The sequence below is a fragment of the Bos indicus genome, chromosome 23 (assembly GCF_029378745.1).
Source record: "Bos indicus isolate NIAB-ARS_2022 breed Sahiwal x Tharparkar chromosome 23, NIAB-ARS_B.indTharparkar_mat_pri_1.0, whole genome shotgun sequence".
Lineage (NCBI taxonomy): Eukaryota > Metazoa > Chordata > Mammalia > Artiodactyla > Bovidae > Bos > Bos indicus.
In genome coordinates this window covers 26,439,169-26,459,016 of record NC_091782.1, presented here as the reverse complement: position 1 = coordinate 26,459,016, position 19,848 = coordinate 26,439,169, and the positions used below count along the sequence as shown (strand labels likewise).

General features: G+C 43.6%; 2 protein-coding genes across 3 annotated transcripts in view; both read left to right on the top strand.

Moving 5' to 3' along the window:
* The first annotated feature begins 10,543 nt into the window (after positions 1-10,543).
* The window catches only part of CILK1 (ciliogenesis associated kinase 1), a 30,370-nt gene continuing 21,065 nt past the window's right edge, over positions 10,544-19,848 (top strand). The window contains exons 1-4 of one of the 2 annotated variants that reach the window (XM_019985969.2): positions 10,544-10,808; positions 12,795-12,849; positions 17,506-17,627; positions 18,645-18,724. In XM_019985969.2, the coding sequence (XP_019841528.1) occupies positions 10,708-10,808; positions 12,795-12,849; positions 17,506-17,627; positions 18,645-18,724 (358 nt within the window). In that variant the 5' untranslated portion in view covers positions 10,544-10,707. The remainder of the gene's footprint in view (positions 10,809-12,794; positions 12,850-17,505; positions 17,628-18,644; positions 18,725-19,848) is intronic. The other variant, XM_070778128.1, reaches the window with a different exon arrangement.
* LOC139178969 (uncharacterized) lies at positions 10,559-10,808 on the top strand. The gene has a single exon (XM_070778130.1). It carries the CDS (start codon positions 10,559-10,561, stop codon positions 10,676-10,678), a length of 120 nt encoding a protein of 39 aa, XP_070634231.1. The 3' UTR covers positions 10,679-10,808.

Genomic DNA, 19,848 nt, shown 5'->3' with positions numbered 1-19,848 from the left:
TTACTGAAGCAAATCAATTTCAGGGGCAAATTACACTGAAGTGCTAAGTGTTATGGCAGGTAGAAATCAGAAACACCTTTACTGGTAGTCAAGAAGTAGAAGCAGCAGCAGAGGGTCCTCTCAAGATGGTAACCAAGGCTGATGTAAAATTCACACTCACTGTCTCTGCTCTTCGTGAGGTGCTGTCTGATGCTAGGAAAATTCTGCTGCTTACGAGAATCCAAGGGAAACACTCACTCCAAGCAGAGAGCTTCCTTTCTTGATTCCTTCCAAGGAAACAAGCATCCTTGTGCATTAAGTACCTGGCTCGCTGTGCTTTGAGAGTTGAAACTTTCATAGAAAGGGTGCCTGGGTTTGAACTCACGGGTGCAGCTGGCTTCAGACCCTGGGAGCGCTGACTTGTGAAGCCAACTCAGAGTTTGAAAAAAGCACATCTTTGGAGAGCTGTCACTTTTTTTGTATGTCATTTCAGGGTTAGCCTTCCTATCCGGAGAAGGCGATGGCAACCCACTCCAGTACTCTTGACTGGAAAATCCCGTGGATGGAGGAGCCTGGAAGGCTGCAGTCCATGGGATTGCTGAGGGTTGGACACAACTGAGTGACTTCACTTTCAATTTTCACTTTCATGCATTGGAAAAGGAAATGCAACCCACTCCAGTGTTCTTGCCTGGAGAATCCCAGGGACGGGGGAGCCTGGTGGGCTGCCATCTGTGGGGTCGCACAGAGTCGGACACGACTGAAGTGACTTAGCAGCAGCAGCATGGATAGACCACATTTGTGTGTCCATTCATTCACTGATGGACATTGGGGAGAAGTGATAGAAGGTTCTAGAACTTTCTTCTGGGACCCAAGACCTGGTGTTTGAGTTCTTCTCTCAGGAGCTCAGGTTGAAGGAGGAGAGGGAGGTCAGGGTATGAAACAGCCTCTGTGAAATAGCAGAGGGCAACCCAGGTAACAGTTTTCTTCTTCCATCCTTTCAGTTAAAGGCAGTGTGTGCATGATCGGTCGCTCAGTCGTGTCTGACTTTTGTGACCTCATGGACTGGAGCTCACAAAGCTTCTCTGTCCATGGGATTTTCCAGGCAAGAATACTGGAGCAGGTTCCCATTTCCTTCTCCAGGGGGTCTTCCCAACCCAGATATCGAACCCACATTTCCTGCACTGTAGGTGGATTCTTTACCACTGAGCCACCAGGGAGGCCCAAGACAGTAGCCAGAAGCATCTCTAATATGCTCCTTGGCACAGGAATGGCACAGCAAGACCCACAATAAAGAAGGCTCTTTTGGCCTTGTAGCTGCTGCCCCCAGTGCAGAAAAAAGCACTAGTCCAAGAGGCCAAATACTCAAAGGACATTTTTGCTTGAAATATGTATGGGGAGCAGAATTAGGTCCCAGAAAAAAGAAAAAAAAGAACGAAATAGATGTACTACTTTTAGTACCCTTTTAAAAGAAGTGTAACAGTATTAACTTTACTCTTGTAAAGTTAGGACACCTGTGAACCTAGATTTCATGCCACTTGAGGTAAAACGGAACTCAGAGGTAGCAGGAGAAGGGCCCTTGAGTTATTTTGCACATGATCCAGTTTTCCTATGAGGACAGGTGAAAGCAGTGGCATCTTTTCAGTGGAAAACAATCAAGGCTCAGAGAGACAAGCATGCCATACAAGTCTGAATGGGGGAAGAGGGGCTGGTAAACTGCAATTTCCAAAGATGCCCACTTGTACATACAATTATGGGAATACCAGACCACCTGATCTGCCTCTTGAAAAATTTGTATGCAGGTCAGGAAGCAACAGTTAGAACTGGACATGGAACAACAGACTGGTTCCAAATAGGAAAAGGAGTTCGTCAAGGCTGTATATTGTCACCCTGTTTATTTAACTTATATGCAGAGTACATCATGAGAAACGCTGGACTGGAAGAAACACAAGCTGGAATCAAGGTTGCCGGGAGAAATATCAATAACCTCAGATATGCAGATGACACCACCCTTATGGCAGAAAGTGAAGAGGAACTAAAAAGCCTCTTGATGAAAGTGAAAGTGGAGAGTGAAAAAGTTGGCTTAAAGCTCAACATTCAGAAAACGAAGATCATGGCATCCGGTCCCACCACTTCATGGGAAATAGATGGGGAAACAGTGGAAACAGTGTCAGACTTTATTTTTCTGGGCTCCAAAATCACTGCAGATGGTGACTGCAGCCATGAAATTAAAAGACGCTTACTCCTTGGAAGGAAAGTTATGACCAACCTAGATAGCATATTCAAAAGCAGAGACGTTACTTTGCCAACAAAGGTTCATCTAGTCAAGGCTATGGTTTTTCCTGTGGTCATGTATGGATGTGAGAGTTGGACTGTGAAGAAGGCTGAGCACCGAAGAATTGATGCTTTTGAACTGTGGTGTTGGAGAAGACTCTTGAGAGTCCCTTGGACTGCAAGGAGATCCAACCAGTCCATTCTGAAGGAGATCAGCCCTGGGATTTCTTTGGAAGGAATGATGCTAAAGCTGAAATTCCAGTACTTTGGCGACCTCATGCGAAGAGTTGACTCATTGGAAAAGACTCTGATGCTGGGAGGGATTGGGGGCAGGAGGAGAAGGGGACGACAGAGGATGAGATGGCTGGATGGCATCACTGACTCGATGGACGTGAGTCTCAGTGAACTCCCGGAGTTTGTGATGGACAGGGCGGCCTGGCATGCTGCGATTTATGGGGTCGCAAAGAGTCGGACACGACTGAGCGATTGATCTGATCTGATCTTTAAAAAAGTAATTGTGTCATTTACTCAGTGGCTCTCAAGTCTTCAAAAATAAAGAGTGGACCACCCTGTGTCCAGACGGGTTCCCAGGCTGGGGATGAGCAGGGCACCCAGCATGCACTGCTGGCCATGAGCAGATGGGAGTGTCCCTCTGAGGACGGAACCGGGAGTGAGGGGCAATTGGGACAGACTGCAGGGAGGTTTCCCCAAAGTCACCTAGCCCCCAGATCCATAGCATTCATTTCAAAGTTTGACTGGAACCCTTTGAAATTGAAATATAGCTGTATCACTCTGTGAGTTGGGTACAGCCTAGCCCAGAGGCCACAGGCCTGATCTGACTACCCTGCGGGGGCTTTACTGTGATTCTCTGTGACCCAGTAATTCCAGCAATGTGGTGGGAGGTCTCAGGCAGCCTGCCTGCTTTAATCTTTCTGCAGTATTTACTATTCTCCTGTCTCAAAACTTCAGAACATTTCTGCTCAGGGCAGACCCTCTGGTTGCCATGACTTTGCACATGAAGACATAGAAGCACTGTGTTTTGAGGTACTTACCAAGGGTGGTATAAGACATACCTAGCAACAACTGAAATTCATATTCTGACCATTCAAACCATGAGAACCTGCTGGTGAAAGCAAACCAGGAGGTGTGAGAACAGAGATGAAGGGAGTATGGTGAGTGTCTGGGGTGGGGCTGTGTGTCACTGACCACTGAGGAGGTGGGGTCAGGGCGCTGTGACCTCTCGTGGAGAGGTTGTTGGCTATGTCTGCATGTGTTGGGACAGGAGGCCCTGAGGAGGTGATGTAAACAGTCCACCTGCAATGCAGAAGACTCAGTAGATGTGGGTTCGATCCCTGGGTTGGGAAGATCCTCTGGAGGAGGAAATGGCAACCCACTGCAGTATTTTTGCCTGGAGAATCCCATGGACAGAGGAGCCTGGCAGGCTACCGTCCATGGGGTCGCAAAGAGTCAGACACAACTGAGCTACTGAGCACGAACATCTCAAAGTTCATTCATGTTATAGCATATGACAGGAGTCTCAGGACTCAGAGGGAGAGAAGGAGTAGATTCGGAGCTTTGGGGTCTGGCTGAGGCAGTGGGACTCTTGTCCCGCTCTGGGCGGGAGATGATGTACAGCACATGGGGTCCCTCTGGGAAATCATCTGCCCTTCGCTAGCTTTTGTGTGTGTGATTGGAAAGGTAGAAATGTCGATCCTTTTTTTTTCCCCCTAGCCAAGTGCTAGCTTGATTCCTTACCCAGAGAGTCACAGAACCACAGAGCATTAGAGCAGGAAACAACCTCACTTCATCAAGTCTCTCTTCCTAACTTCACGGAAATTAACCCGAGGACCGAGAGATGCTCTGAGGCGCAGGGGGTCTGAGCCAAGTGCAAACTGGGACTTCGTCCCTTTTTGTCCACAATCAGTCGCCTCCGCTGTAGGCAGTGGGTGCAGGCAAGGTCCCTGCTGGGTCCGCCGAAGCTTGATTGTAGAATGAGGCCAACTGGAGCATGGCCACATCAGTGGTTTCCATATTTGAACTTTGAGCTACAAAGTACTCCTTTTAATTCCTCTCGTTTTCAGATCCTCAAAAGATTTCATGACCTTTGGATCTTTTGCAATCGCTCCCTTGAGTTTGGTGCAGTGGGCCTGGGTTCCTGTCTCAGTGCCATTGCTGATTAGTTGCATAACCTTGAACAAGTAGCTGTGTCTCCGGTTCCTTATCTGTAAAATAGGGTAATAATAATAGTACCTACTGGGCACCATTGTGAGGACTGAATAGATTAATATGTACAAAGCACTTATCATACTACTGTGTACATAGTAAGTTCTAGAATTATTATTACCACCTTTTTGGCTTATTTGAAGATGTGATTAAATTATTTGAGATGGGGAGATAAACCTCGGTTATCTGAGTGGGTGACTGTGTCTGCTTAGTTGCTTCAGTCATGTCCGACTCTTTGCAATCCTATGGGCTGTAGCCCTCCAGGCTCCTCTGACTGGGATTCTCCAGGCAAAAATACAGTGGAGTGGGTTGCCAAGCCCTCCTCCAGGGGACCTTCCTGACCCAGGGATTAAACGTGCCTCTCCTGTGTCTCCTGCACTGACAGGCAGATTCGTTACCACTGAGCCACCGAAGAAGCCCTACCTGAGTGAGCCCTAAATGCAAACACTAGTCTTCATAAGAGAGAAGCAAAGGGAGATTTGACACAGAGAATGAAGGCAGTGTGGCCACAGAGGCAGGGACTGGCTGATGTGGCCATGCGCCGAGGAGCACCAGCAGCCACCAGTTGCCGGAAGAGACAATGAATGAATTCCTCCATCAGCCTCTAGAGAAAGTGCTAATACCTTGACCTCAGTCCAGTGATCCTGGTTGCAGCCTTTGGCCTCCAGAAACATGAGAGAATAAATTTCTGTTGTTTTAAGTCACCAAATTTACAGTAATTTGTGAACAGCCGCTGTGGGAAACTAACATCATTGGTAAGGAAAATTTTAAAAACTTGGTTTTTGTCAGTGATGCATGGATCAGTAACTGACATGTCCTTGACAAGAGAAATTAGCCATTATTTAGAAACCAGTGGCTCTAAGCCTTCTTTGAGATTCCTGGCCAGTGGTCCACACGGTGACTTCTTCCTTGTGCAGCTGTAGCACTGTGGTCGTCTCCACCCCGCCAGGAACTTACCCCAGCTGCCGTGTCCCGGTCACTGTACGTGTTCCACAGGAATGCTTTCATTTGTCCTTGATGGAATACCTGATGGTGGCTTCAGCACCAAGACTTTTGAGTAGGCCATAGAACAAGAAATCTACAGCATATTTTCAGGGATCATGCAGCAGCCCAGTGATGTCATCCAGGACTCAGCTTCTTTCTTTGCGTCCATCCTCAGCAGTTGGGATTCTCATCTTGAGACCTGGCATCTCATCATCACCAGAAGACTGTCTCAGCTCTAAACATCACAGCTTTATACAACCATGTTCAAGGCAGAAACACAGGCCAACCTCTTGGCCAACTGCCTCTGCTGCTGCTGCTGCTTAGTCGCTTCAGTCGTGTCCAACTCTGTGCGACCCCATGGACTGTAGCCCGCCAGGCTCCTCTGTCCATGGGGATTCTCCAGGCAAGAAGACTGGAGTGGGTTGCCATGCCCTCCTCCAGGGGATCTTCCTGACCCAGGGATCAAACCCGGGTCTCCTGCATTGCAAGCAGATTCTTTACCGCTGAGCCACCAGGGAAGCCCCAACTGTGTCTATCAGGGAGTAGATTCCCCCTCAGAAGACTTTCTCTTCCCTTGCCGGCTCTCTTTTCCCTTCCCATCGTCCCACTCCTAAATAGTATTCAATAGGAAGTAGAATTGCTTGGCTTGGCTTCGAGTGATCCTAGTTCATGCCTTGAGGCTGTAGTAGGTGGCTGCCATCCCTGATTATATTGAATCCTGAATAAAATTAAGCAGCAAGAGGAGCATGGCTGTCGGGCGTTGACATCTCATATGGTCCTTCTTTCTCCTAGTGTGTTGTCCATCACCCTGTTGCTTTCCCAGAGCGGCAGTGATTTTTTTTTGTTTCCTTTCAGAGCATAACATGAGTCATTACATTCAGGCCACCACAAAAATGATGAACAGCTGAACAATACTGATCTCAAATGTCATTAACCACTTCTTGCTAGGTTATGTTCTGAATTGACTGTGGTCAAGTGATACTTTTTGTCTAATGTTAATTTTCATAATGCCACTTCTTTTCTTTTTAGGCTAGGAAGTAATTTACTAGAGCATAGACAACTCAGATAGCTGTCCTGGTTCTGTCCTCTGGATTCATATATAATGTAACTAATCCTTCTCTCCAGTACCCCTCTGTATACTTGAAATAATCAACATGGCTTCCTAAGTCTCCTTTTCTTCCTGTATTCTGTTGTTTTTTCAGCTACTCTTCTTATGCTTTCATTTAGACCCTTAGTATGTTCTTTAATTTCTTTCTTGAAGTTTGTCATCCAGAGTTGAACAGTAATTCAGGTGTATGTTGAGACTGTCCCACGTCCCTTATTCTGGATGCACAGCTGCCATGTTGCAAAACTCCAGTGGATACCATTCATGTAGTGTTCTATGATACCCCAGAGTTTTGCAATATATTAGCCCTGTCTGAATGCTGTCCTCCTAATAAGAACTCCAATAATGCACTATCTTTGGGGGAGAAAAATAGAACAGCTTAAGAGTATCTCCAATGAGAGGTTTTGTACACACTTCAAATTCAACCCCATAGAAAATAGATCCCATAGTGTCTCCTCCTCTAACTTTCATCCTGTCTGGTACCTTTGTTCAGACCTAACTATTGCAGGACTCTCAAACTTGTCTGTCTGCCTCAAGTCTCTCTATGCTAACATCAGTTTGAATAGTCAAGGGGGATCTTCTTCACGTGATTTCCCTGCTTAAAAACCCCAGAGAGTTCCCATGTCGCAGGGTAAAGACCAAATTCCTGCATGACAAATATACCTTTTCACAACTAGACCCCACTCAACGTGGCCTGCATTTCCTTACTGCCCTCCATGGCTTTTATGCCCTAGCCTTGTACTTCACAGTTGGGCTGCACATTGGAATCCCCTGGAGGGCTTTCGAAACTACCAGAGCTCAGCCCCTACCCTTGACCTTCTCTTAGAAATGGGACTTGGGCATCAACATCTGTTAAAAATTTCCCAAGTGATTCTACAGTTTACACAGGGTAGGAACGACTAGGCATTTGCCCCCTTGTGAGCATAGCAAGCTCTTATACCCACCAACCTTTGGCAGAGTTTTTTTTTCCATCTGTAAGTCCTTTCTCTCCCTTTTCTGTATAATAAAACTTTGCTCATTGTTCAAACCTCAATACTGCTTTTGCTCTGAAGGGTTGTCAGATCTCTCCCTCCTCCCAAGAATTGGCTGCTCTCTCTACTGTGGGCTCATAGTGTTTCCTGCAACTTCCACGTATGTGACAGCTGTGAGTCATTTAAAGGAAGGACCTTTCCCTTATCCATAATGTACCCCAGAAGCCTTGCATAGTGCTTGGCATCTCGATATGAAGACAATTAGACACTGTCAACCTGACTTCAGTGCCCGAAGAGACTAGTCCGATCCATTTTACAACAGTATGTGATTACTCGAAATAAAATTAAAAAGCATCTGCTATGGTGTGTTGAGGGTCAAATCTTGCCAGAGTAATTGAGTTTTGTTCTATGATAATGTGACTGACGGTAGCAAGGAGGAATCATAGGGTGACTGTATACTGAATGAATGACCCACTCTATCATGATTTTGATAAAGCTCTTAATTTTTTCCAGAGAGCTTTCTCAATGGTAATCTAGGAAGACATTTTCCCAATTATACAATTTTAGTAGATGAGGAAGTAACTATCAAAGAAAGGCTTCTATGATTAATAATAGATATGAATTATTATTATCATAGTATAATGCCCATTGTCCCCCCCCACCAAAAAAAAAGGGAAAGCCCACATGCTACTGGAATGTAGATGGTTATTAAATTTTGGTCACCATAGTTCATCAAGGAGATGGAAAAATGTGTGAGGATTCAGAGATGAATGCCAAAGATAATTAAAGGAGTGGAAAAATGGGTCCTATGAGGAAAGGTTGTGTAATTACAGCAAGAGGAGGCTGAGAGATACACATCTGATTACTAATTTGATGATCATACACATTTTCATGAGATAGTTTTTTTATGTCCACAAAAAATGCAGCATGAGGAAATTAGAATAGTCAGGTTTAAGTTGGACATTAAGAAGAATATTCTAACTAACTAGATTACTAAATGCAGATCTGATCATGTTATTTTCTTGTTTAAAAAAAATGACTTCCCACTGTCTCTAGGTCAAAGCCTACTTTAAAAAAAAATAAAGCATGTAATTTATTAGTTAGCTGATTTTTGACAGATCAAAGTTCCAGTGATTTTTTTTTTTTTTTTTTTAAGGAAGATGACATACAACAATGGTTTGGGAATTTTAACTTGGAAAATGAAATTATGAATCATGCAAAAACCATATTGTCATATCAAAAATGTTGTCTAGTCTCTAAGTTGTATCTGACTCTTTGTGACCCCATGGACGGTAGACTGCCAGTCTTCTCTGTCTTGATGGGATTCTCCAAGCAAGAATACTGGAGTGGGTTGCCATTCCCTTCACCAGGGGATCTGGTTAGTTCACCCAACCCAGGGATTGAACTAGAATCTCATGCATCTCCTGCATTGACAGGCAGATTCTTTACAGCTGAGCCACCTGGGAAACCCCATATAAAAAATAGATGGAGATAAATATAAACAAGAAGGAAAAACACAGAGCCCCAAATTGCTTATGTTGTGGCCCAAATGCTGTTTCTGTGTTGAGACACAGCTTGAATCCAAAATAGTTCACAGTGCACTAATCGTGAAGTGGAGAAGCCATGATGTGTGATGTGTTCTGTCTTATGAACAAGTTCATATTAGGTTTTATTGAGTAGGCTGAAAAAATGCTTAAGATACATACTATCTTTTTAAAGATTTCCTTCCTCTACCATTTTGAGAATTTTTTTCAACTTTTAGTCTATAATAATTCAAACATACTACAGAGTTGCCAGGACAGTACAAAGAATACGTAGACACCTTTTCCCTGATTTACCTTAAGTGATATCATACAGTATTTATCTTTCTCGGACTTATTTCACCTGACTTTATGTTCCCTGTTTCTCCCCAAACATTCATCAACCAATATTTGCATCCATCCGTGAATCTTGTCTGTAACAAATTGTGAAGTTTGCTTAGTAGTGAATTTCTTAATTCCTTCTTTCCTTCTACATTTATTGATTGGAATTCTTTTGGAAGGAGAAGTTGCATTGACTGGATTTAGTTGTAGAATGTCACGTATTTCTAACCATTCTTTTCTGATCTTTTAACTTTTCAGATTATTAGTTTGACAGATGTATTTTTAATGCCTTTAGTGTTCTTATTTAAAGGATTTACATTTTATTAATGTTTGCCTAAAGGCATTGCAATCACTTAAGTTATGTACTACATTTTCTTCATTATAGGCAGACTGAATGACAGTTTTATAAATGAAAAAAATCAATGACTTATCTTTCTAAAAAAACACAAGTGAATGACTTTAAAAGAGACACACCCTGCATGCAGGCCTTAAAAAAATTACTAGTTCTTTGTTTAGCTTCCGAATGTCTAGTAATAAAAATATTAAAATACTGTCTTTGCTTAGCCACAAACAGTTCATGGAGCACATGTAAGTTCTATATCAGGAGAACCTTAATTTAAACATTTCTTGGCTTTTGTGTATTTACATTGTTAATTGTAGCTAAATTACACAGAACACAGCATATTTAGCATGGATTTTTGTAGCTCAGCAATTTCCATCGGCCATAGTTATCATGTAGTGTTTGCTTATGGTGGTTAGTCAGCAGAAAGGTATCGAATTGCAGCTGATTAATTTCTGAGTCAGTGGTGAAATCACTTTCCAAGAATTCTATTTCTTGTTTTATAAAAAATTAGAAAAGAACATTATTTAGACCAGAAGTGGACAAACATTTTTTTGTAAAGGGCACAGTAATACGTCCCTTAGGCTTTGTGCACCATACAGTCCATGTCACACCTACTTGGCTGTGTAGCATGAAAAGAGCTGCCAGTAATATGCAAGTGAGTGGGCAGGACTGTGTGCCAATAAAACTTTATTTACAAATAACGGATGGTGAGCTGGGGGGTTACAGCCGGCTCCTGATTTAGATAGACTCAGAAATGTCCATTAACATTTATCCTTGGCTCTTATCGTTCTCTACAGGCAGAAGACTCATCTTGGAAAATATGTATTTGGAAGATAGTCGCGTTCTATTGAATACCTTGTGCTGGTGCTGCCATAGAAAAATCTGGTTACACTCTGGGGAGGTTGGCTGCGGCTGCAGGACTGATCCGCCTTGGCCCTGAGATGAGTGTGCGGCCTGAGCGGGCACACCATGAATAGATACACAACCATCAAGCAACTCGGGGATGGAACCTACGGTTCCGTCCTGCTGGGAAGAAGCATCGAGTCTGGGGAACTGATTGCTATTAAAAAGTGAGTTTTATCCTTCATACTCGTGGTTCTTAGCCCAGCTGTCTGTTCTTAGATTCCCTGCTCCCTGCCCTAGTTTCCTTAAATTAACTTCCCAGTAAACTCCCTGCATCCAAGTCCTTGCCTCAGACTGTACTTTCAAAGAACCCAAACTAGGAGCTTTTAATCTCTTCCTATCAGATGTAAGACCAAGCCCCCAGTTTTACAGATCTGCCCCTTCCTGTTTTCTTTGGTGTATCTCCTCCCACTAACCACTTGTCTACTTCATCCCAGCCTTTGGCCTTTGGCTTCTTGAACTCCCCAGATGGCTTTCTGCCCTGTGCCTTCCTATGCAACTCCCTACCCCACGCCTCCAACTGGTCCAAATTCCCCTGGTCCTTCAGGTCTTGGTTTAATACCACTTCCCTGGACAACTGTTCCATGATACCTTAGACAAGGTTAGGTCGCTTTGGGGCCCAGTTTCACGATGCCCTGACCATCTCCTCCATAGCACTCAACACAGAAGATGGTTGATCACCTGCCTTTCTGTTCCGAGGTCGGTGCCATGAGGAATGTCTCTCTAGTGCCTGGGCCTCTGCCACATAGCAGGGGCTAAAAAAATACCTAGGGCATGAATAAAAGGACTGGTCACTCAACTGAGGAGCAATGTGACATCGGGGACAGACTTGTCAGAGTGAGAAGGAGAGATGAGAGTTGGTCTCCCAGTAGCCAGTGATGAGACCTTGGGGAAATGGCATAACTTCTCTGTTTCTTAGTTTCCTCCCATCCCATCTGTCTCGTGGGGCTGCCATAAGATTCAAATGAGAGGATGTGGTTGAAGCGCTGTGAAAGCGGGAACCCTTAGCTTTCTGGCCAGCTCACCGGGCTCTCTGTCTCTCTTCTCAGGCTCTGGGCCAGGGGTTGGCACACTTTTCCTGCAAAGGACCAAGCAGTAAATATTTTGGGCTTTGTAGGCCATACGGTCTCCGTCACAAGCTAGCTCTGCTGTTGTAGTGGGAAGGCAGCCACTTCCCACTATATATATCATATATATATGATCTATATATATCATATAGATCATATAGATCTATAGATCATATAGATCATATAGAAACAAACGGGTGTGATTGTGTTCCAGCAAAACTTCATTTGTGGAAACTGAAGCTTGAATTTCAGATCACTTTCACATGTCATGATTTACTATTTTTCTTTTATTTTCTGCAACCATTTAGAAACATCGGTGAGGGACTTCCCTGGTGGGTCAGTGGCTAAGACTCCATGCTCCCAGTGCAAGTTCAATCCCTGGTCAGGGAACTAGGTCCCACATGCCACAGTGAAGAGTGAAGGTCCCATGTGCAGCAACTGAGACCCAAATAAATAAATATTTTTACAATAAAATAAAACAAAAGATAAGTGCCCTTCTTGTCTTGTGGGCTGTATCAAATCAGATGGTCGGTGGGAGCTGGCCCATGGGTCATAGTTTGCCAACCCCTGTACCAGAAGCCTGTCCTTGTGCAGTCCAACATGGCAGCAAGTAATCATGTGTCATTTAAATTTAAAATTTAAATTAAGAATTCAGTTTCTGTGCTGCACTAGCCTCACTCCAACTGCTCAGTAGTCACGTGCGTCTAATGGCTCCCATACTGGACAGCACAGAACATTCCCACCAATACAGAAAGTTCGATTGGACAGCTCTGGTCTAGATAAAATAAGCCCATGGAATTTTCCCATGGTCAGCTAATTAGTGACAGAGCAAGACATCAGTCTGGACCTCTTTGCAGTACCCTGTGCTAACTCTCCTGGGGAATTTTTGTGCTGCAAAATTGATTGCACTGCCAGGCTTCTAAGTAGAGTGCTGTTTTGGATAGTATAATATTTGGTAGAAATTGGAACCCACTTTAAGCACTGTTCATTAGATCCAGAATGAAAACATTTTTTTTTTTTTTTAAAGATAAAGCATAGCCTGTTACTGGGAGTAAGCATGCTGTTTGTTTTTCTCTTCTCTTTTAGAATGAAAAGAAAGTTTTATTCCTGGGAAGAATGCATGAACCTTCGGGAGGTCAAGGTATTTATTAACACATGAGGGAATAATTTACATATGGTTGCTTAAAATTGCTTTATACACGGTAGATTTATAGTTGATACAGTTAGAATTGTTTCACTGAAGCTGAAAGAGGAGGCAGATGATAACAAAACAGTTAAAAGCTAAGAGAAGAAGATTGTGGTGTTATATTAGTGCATGTACTTTTTGTAAAAGTTTTTTCGTGTGTATTCATGTACTTTATTTAAATCTTGGTAATAGACTGTTAACCACAGATTTATTCAGCTTTCACTTGTTTCTCATTAATGTCCCTTTTCTTTGAAGTTACGATGAAACGTACATAATATTTACCTTTTTAAACACTTTTTAAAAGATTTATACCACTTTGTTTACATAGTAAACTAAACGGTATTAGAAAATCTGCCGTACCACCCAGAAACTGAAATATGCAGTAATCATATTGTATAGTCGTCTCTGAGGAAAGCTTTTTTGCACATTTTCCACAAACAATGCCTGTGCATTAAGGTTAACACAAACTCAAAGGAAAATGGCAGATTGCCAGGTAGATAGTCGGAGAAATAGCGGACACGATTGGAATGACAAAGGTGTCCCATGCTAGAACCCAGAGGGCTCAAAATAGATTCAGAATTGTGTATTTGACCTAAAAATGGTACAGTTCAATGACATTAAGTATATACACTATTATACTGCCATCAGCAGCATCCATCTCCGGGACTCTTTTCATCTTGCAAAGCTGAAACTCTATCTATTAAACAGAAATTCCCCATGAATCGCTCCCCGCAGCCCCTGGCCAGCACCATTCTACATTCTATCTGTATGAATTCACCTACACTAGGTGCTTCATATAAGTGCAAACATACAGTATCTGTCTTTTTTGTGACTGGCTTATTTCACTTAGAATGTCTTCAAGATTCATCCTCGTATCAGGATTTCCTTCCTTTTTAAGGCTGATTAACAGTCCACTGTGTGGATCTATTATATGTTGTTTATCCATTCATCCATCGATGGACACTGAGACTCCTTTGGCTATTATGAACCTTCCCCTATCTTTAAACTCCTTTCCACTGGCTCCTTGTCTTCCATCCATCAATGTGCCCATTGTTCTCTCTAACCAGACTCAAACCTCCCTCCCCTGGACCTCCCCCCCATCCCTCTTCCTGACCTCACTTTCCAGGCTCCCCCTCTGCCATCACTTCCCCCCACCACTGACTTGCCACTTCACTGTATCAGGCGTTCTGCCGAAGCTGCTCTCCTAGCAGCCACAAGCTGCTCTCCTAGCTGCCAAGTCCAGGATCATTTTCTCAGGCATTTTCTTGTCTGTGGACTACATCCTCCTCTCCACCCCTCCTCTCCCATGTCTGTGGACTCTGCTTTGACCCACCTCTTCTTCTTTCTTGCCTTTCACCAATGGTTGTATGGGTTCACCCTTTAAATAGTGATAATTTCTCACACTCTCTTTTCAGCAGTTTTTTTCCTTTGCTTTGACTTCTCCTTCCAAGGGATTTTATTCGTTCCTCTTCTTTCAGCAGCCCCTTTCACATCTTTTATCTTACTTATGCATTTAGATCAGGGGGTCAATAAATAGCCTACTGCCTGTTTTTACTTTTAAAAAACTGTTGGAATGCAGCCATGTCCATTTGTTTGCATATTATCTATGGCTGGTTTCATGCTACACTGGCCAAGCTGAGTGGTTGCAGCGGGGACTATATATGACCAGGAAAGCCTAAGATTTATACTGTCTGTTCCTTGACAGAAAAGTTTGCTAACCCCTGCTTCAGGTCCATCTATCCAACTGCTTAGTGGACATGAGTGCCTGAATTCTCTAGATTGTCTGCCTCCCCCAGGGCTCATCATTGCTCCCTCTTCTGTCATAATTACCGTTTACCCTCCACTCAGAAACCACAGCTCATGGCAGTGGCGTGTGTGACCCCACTCCCCACACATCTCATCTCCCCAGCTCTCAGCTATTCACACACCATCTACCATTTACTGAGTAGCTGTTACGGGCCAGGCAGTACCTTAGGTGCTCTACACGCTCGGTCTTATTTCATCCCCACAACCACCTGATGAGGAAAGTCTTGGCATCTTGAGTTACATGATGACAAGACCTGAGATCCAGAGACTCAGTAATTTGCTGGAGGGAAACACAGCTCTAGGCAGCAAGGCTTGGTCTCAAGCCCAGGGTCTGGCATCCAGACAGTTCTCTTCCCTCAGACACTGGGTGGCCACTTGCTCTCTCACCTGACCTCCGAGGGTCTCCCTCCTGACACACGGTTGCTCCCCTGACCTAGCTTGTCTGGGCCTGACTTTCTTTAAGTGACGTGGATGAGACTCACTGACCACTCAGAGCCTGCAGGTTACTTACTCCTCCCTGAAGCATCTCTGTTGTGCTCCTTCTTCTCTGCCTGATGCAGCTGACCTGCCTCTCTTTGGAAGCCTTTGCCAAGCCAAAACAAGATGCCTTCTTTCTGGAAGTATGTCTCTCGAAAATGAGTCACGTGAGGTCCTCCACAAAATTGGTCCTTTTTTTATATTACTTCCTTTCTATTAAACTGATAGAGACTTTAATTGGCCCCTGAACCTCACTTAGATGCGAGAGCTACAGCCACTCTAAGACTTGGACTGGTAATTCACACTCAAAGCAAACATCTGGCTAATAGTGGAAGGTACCCTACTCCTTGCCTGGAAGTCTCTTCTCTCAAAGCTCTAAAACCGACTTCGTCTTCCTCTGAATGAATCTGCCCAGTTCATCCTGCTGCTCGTCCACCAGATGCCTCAGCCATGGCTGGTGGTGCATTTTAAGCAAAGAGACAGGAAAGACGACTGCAGTCCATGAGAGTCTGGTGAATGCTTACAAGTTAGCAGTGTTTGCTACTCATGAAGAACCAGAAATCCAACCCAACTAGAAGCAGTAATCAGGATCTGGCCATTTGGCCAAAACAGCTGAGGATTTCCTGCCAGAGAGGCGCTTGGCAAAAGCTTGTCTTTCAGGGAAGAGGTTCCAGACGTCTTATTTTGTTCCTATTCACTGGCCATATTTCCTCCCTCTTCCCAGCTGCTGAAGTAACTCAGTCACATTACACATTCCCCTTGGGTGCTTGTTATCGAGTGTCCTTCCAGGTTTGGACACTCACGTTATCACTTTCATCTTCAAACATTCTGGTTGTTTGTTTTATAGAAGGAATGTTGTTTTGAAGGAAGTTCAGAGATAAAGAGGGCTTTACAATTTATTATTGTCAGACTCACGTCTCCATGAGGAAAAGGCTTTTTGAGTTAAAGGGCTTAACCCACTGCCACAGTGACTCCTTGAGGCATTCTTGAAAGAGACGTTCTGTCAAATTCTGATCAGCTGGTGAGCAAACCTGCAGTTGGGTGTCTGGTCCTTGCACATGAACTGGATTGCTGCTCACCGTTATGAAAGCGTATTTGTTCACTGTGGACAGAGCTAGTGATGCAAACAGAAAACAGCTTGCACGTGGCTGCACTCACATGTATGTTCCAGGAAGAGGAAAACCACACGTGTGCATAGGGAATAATCAGAAGGTCACTCACCATTTTCTGAGCCGCCCACTCTGTTTCTCATCCCCCGCTTGACTTTTTTGCCTTTGCTGTTCTTGGAAGCAAAGGTCTCTCTCATCTCACTTCATGGTCTTTCCAATGAAATTTCTCCTCCTTCTCCCCTCCTTCTTTGCCTTCTTCTTTATCACTTACCTTGTAAGAAGAGCTATATGTCCCAGGGACACACATGAGTCAGAAGAAAGTTGAGAGAACTGGGCTGTCAGCCTCTGTCTATTTGAGCAGTTTCCTGCTCAGCATATCTGCAGACTGCTGGCTGGGGACCTCAGCTCCCAGCAGCTGCCTCTCCAATATCAGTCAAAGCCTCAGTGGTTTCCTGTCTGGTCACTTTCATGGCGTGAATTCCATCACCTGGAGGGAGTACACCTAAAATAGCCCTGGCCCTGTACCTTGTGCTAGGGGAAGCCAGCAGCTCCAGTTATGGTCACGTTCTTACCTCCTGGTTCGTTAACTGAAATAGTTTTTCTATGTAAAGTTACTACCAATTCAGAGAAATACCGTTTTTTAAAATATTGTCAGTATAATATGAATTGTGCCACTTTGCTGCAGTTCTAGAATTAGGTGCTTCTTCCTGTTTGTGGTATTCAGTTTAGTTCAGTTGCTCAGTCGTGTCTGACTCTGCGACCCCATGAACCGCAGCACAGCCAGGCCTCCCTGCCCATCATCAACTCCCGGAGCCCACCCAGACCCATGTCCATCAAGTTGATGATGCCATCCAGCCATCTCATCCTCTGTCGTCCCCTTCTCCTACTGCCTTCAATCTTGCCCAGCATCAGGGTCTTTTCCAGTGAGTCAGCTCTTTGCATCAGGTGGGCCAAAGTATTAGAGTTTCAGCTTCAACATCAGTCCTTCCAATCAACACCCAGGACTGATCTCCTTTAGGATGGACTGGTTGGATCTCCTTGCTGTCCAAGGGACTCTCAAGAGTCTTCTCCAACACCACAGTTCAAAAGCGTCAATTCTTCGGCACTCAGCTTTCTTTATAGTCCACCTCTGGTTTTGATTTGTGGGATTGCTTTTCTTTTTTCAACAACAGACTTAACTCTAATTTTTATGTTTTTTTTTTTTTTCATTGCCTTTCAGTCTTTAAAGAAGCTCAACCATGCCAATGTAGTAAAATTAAAAGAAGTTATCAGGGAAAACGATCATCTTTATTTTATCTTTGAGTACATGAAGGAGAATCTTTACCAGCTCATTAAAGAAAGGTACATATGATGACCACCATATTCTTAGAAATAAATCATATTCTTAGAAATGAATGTTGCAACGTGCATGTGTTTTCTTTCTGCTTTTGTTTATTGTGGGCATGCTGCTTGAGCTTGGCTGTTTAAAGCTGCCAGGAGATGAGGGGCCGCCACCTGCAGTCCTGCTTGGGAGGCCCTGGGATAGCTGGGGAGAAAACTGCTTTCAGAGCAGTCATTATGAATGTCTTAATGGGTGATTCACCCAAACAGACTCCGAGGTTTTGAAGATAACTCTGCAGGTCTCCTTTCCACGGGACAGTATGGGCTGAGTGACTACAGGTGAAAAGTGCAGCGGATTCATTCATTCTGAGCCATCCGTGGGATACTTCCAGGTCCCTTACAGTGCCTGTCTTGCTACAGTGCTCAGGGCTCACATACTGGGAAGACAAAGAAACAAATAAAAAATTTACCTGCAGTGGTCATTTTGAACTTTAAAAGCGAACCATGTGGAACCTGTTGGGCACATTTTCTTGGTAGCAGGTGAATGCCATTTGGAGCATCCCTCTGAGTAATTTCAGTGAACAAATACCATTTTCATTGTCAGGAATAGCAGTGAAGTTGTATGGCTTGCACAACCAAGGGAAAATGTCACTATCCACTGTGTCTCCTAAGACCTTCATGTGAAAGACCTCAGATTTTCCCCATCAAAAATTTGTTACGCTTTAATTATGGAGAGAGGTGATTTTTTATAAGATATCTTGGAAGGAATTTTTCTAGGTTTATTATTAAATGTTTAATCATTTCTTCTTTGTAACATAACTGAATATATTTGGTACTTATAAGGTATGCTTTGTTACATGGATAAGCAGTTGCTTTTCTTTGGTCTTTATGATCCAAGGATCTGATCAAATTAGCATGTAAGCAAGTGTTTTCTTATGTTCTTTTGGTTATGCTAAGAATTTGAGGACAGGGAATTTGTTTTGATAAACAAATTTCATAAATTGAGATTTAAAACTTTTCTTCCTCTGCCCCACACAGAAATAAGTTGTTTCCCGAGTCTGCTATAAGAAATATCATGTATCAGATACTGCAAGGACTTGCATTTATTCACAAACACGGTAGGTGATTGGAGTATTGTGCTTTTGAATAACAATGAAATGTTGTCCTCAGGTAGAAGGTGTAGGATGCATCAGTGTCTTTTGTAATTGACTCCCAGAAAAAATTGAAGAGTTGTGAGGCTGATAGTGGATTTTGGAATATGTTATCTTCTGTGGCTTGATTTCTGAATTTCCCTCATTATTTATCATTTCTGCATGTTCTTATTGTCTAGGCTTTAACATCAAGCTTGTTAGTTATACATTGAAGAATTATTCCTGACCATTAACGGGTGTATTAATGAGAAGCCTCATTTAGAATTCAGACAAGCTCCATCCACAGATGATGTTTAACCCCCCTTAACTAGCACTGTTTTGCTGTGGTTTCTCATTTTCTTAGTATATTTAATTTCAGCTTGTTCAGAAGGGTGCAAAGTGGTCTAATAAGATTTATGCAATCCAGGAAAATAAAATACACTTAAAATAAGCAAAGAAAAAGCAAAACAAGGCACGGATATAGCCAGGGGCGAGGTTACTCCATGAAATACATGTCAGCAAGTCTTGTTTAAGTAGAAGAAACAGGCTACAGATGTGAGTCTGCGTTTGTTGTCAGACAATGCAGAACATGAAACAGGACTTGGAACCTACTTGGTTCCAATTGCAACCTACTTGGTCTCTCAATGTATGAACAGTTCAGTTGCCCAAGAGAAGCAGAGCTATTCCTGATACTGATACCAGAGAGGTTTCTCTCATGGATCTTTACATAACGTTACCCTCACAGTAAACACAGCAATGGGTTACATGAGATAGTTCCAGGTCCTCTCCCTCAACATAGGCCAATTGCATCACCTGATCAGAGAAAATGGTCCTACTGGGGCCCAGTATGACTCACTATAGGGATGGTCTGGTTAGTCCAGGGAGAGATTTAGAGCATCCAGAGGAATGGATGGTCACATACCCATCAGGAAATCCTCTATCACTGTCGTTCTTAGCTGGGCTTTTGTACAGGACTGAGTAGGATTAGTAATCATTAGTAGGCATTACTAGTCTGGGTTCCTAACTGGCCACAGACCCAACTGAGGTTGGGTTGATACCTTCTTATGAGCACAGATCCTCAGGATGGACATATGTGTCTACCAGGGAAGTAA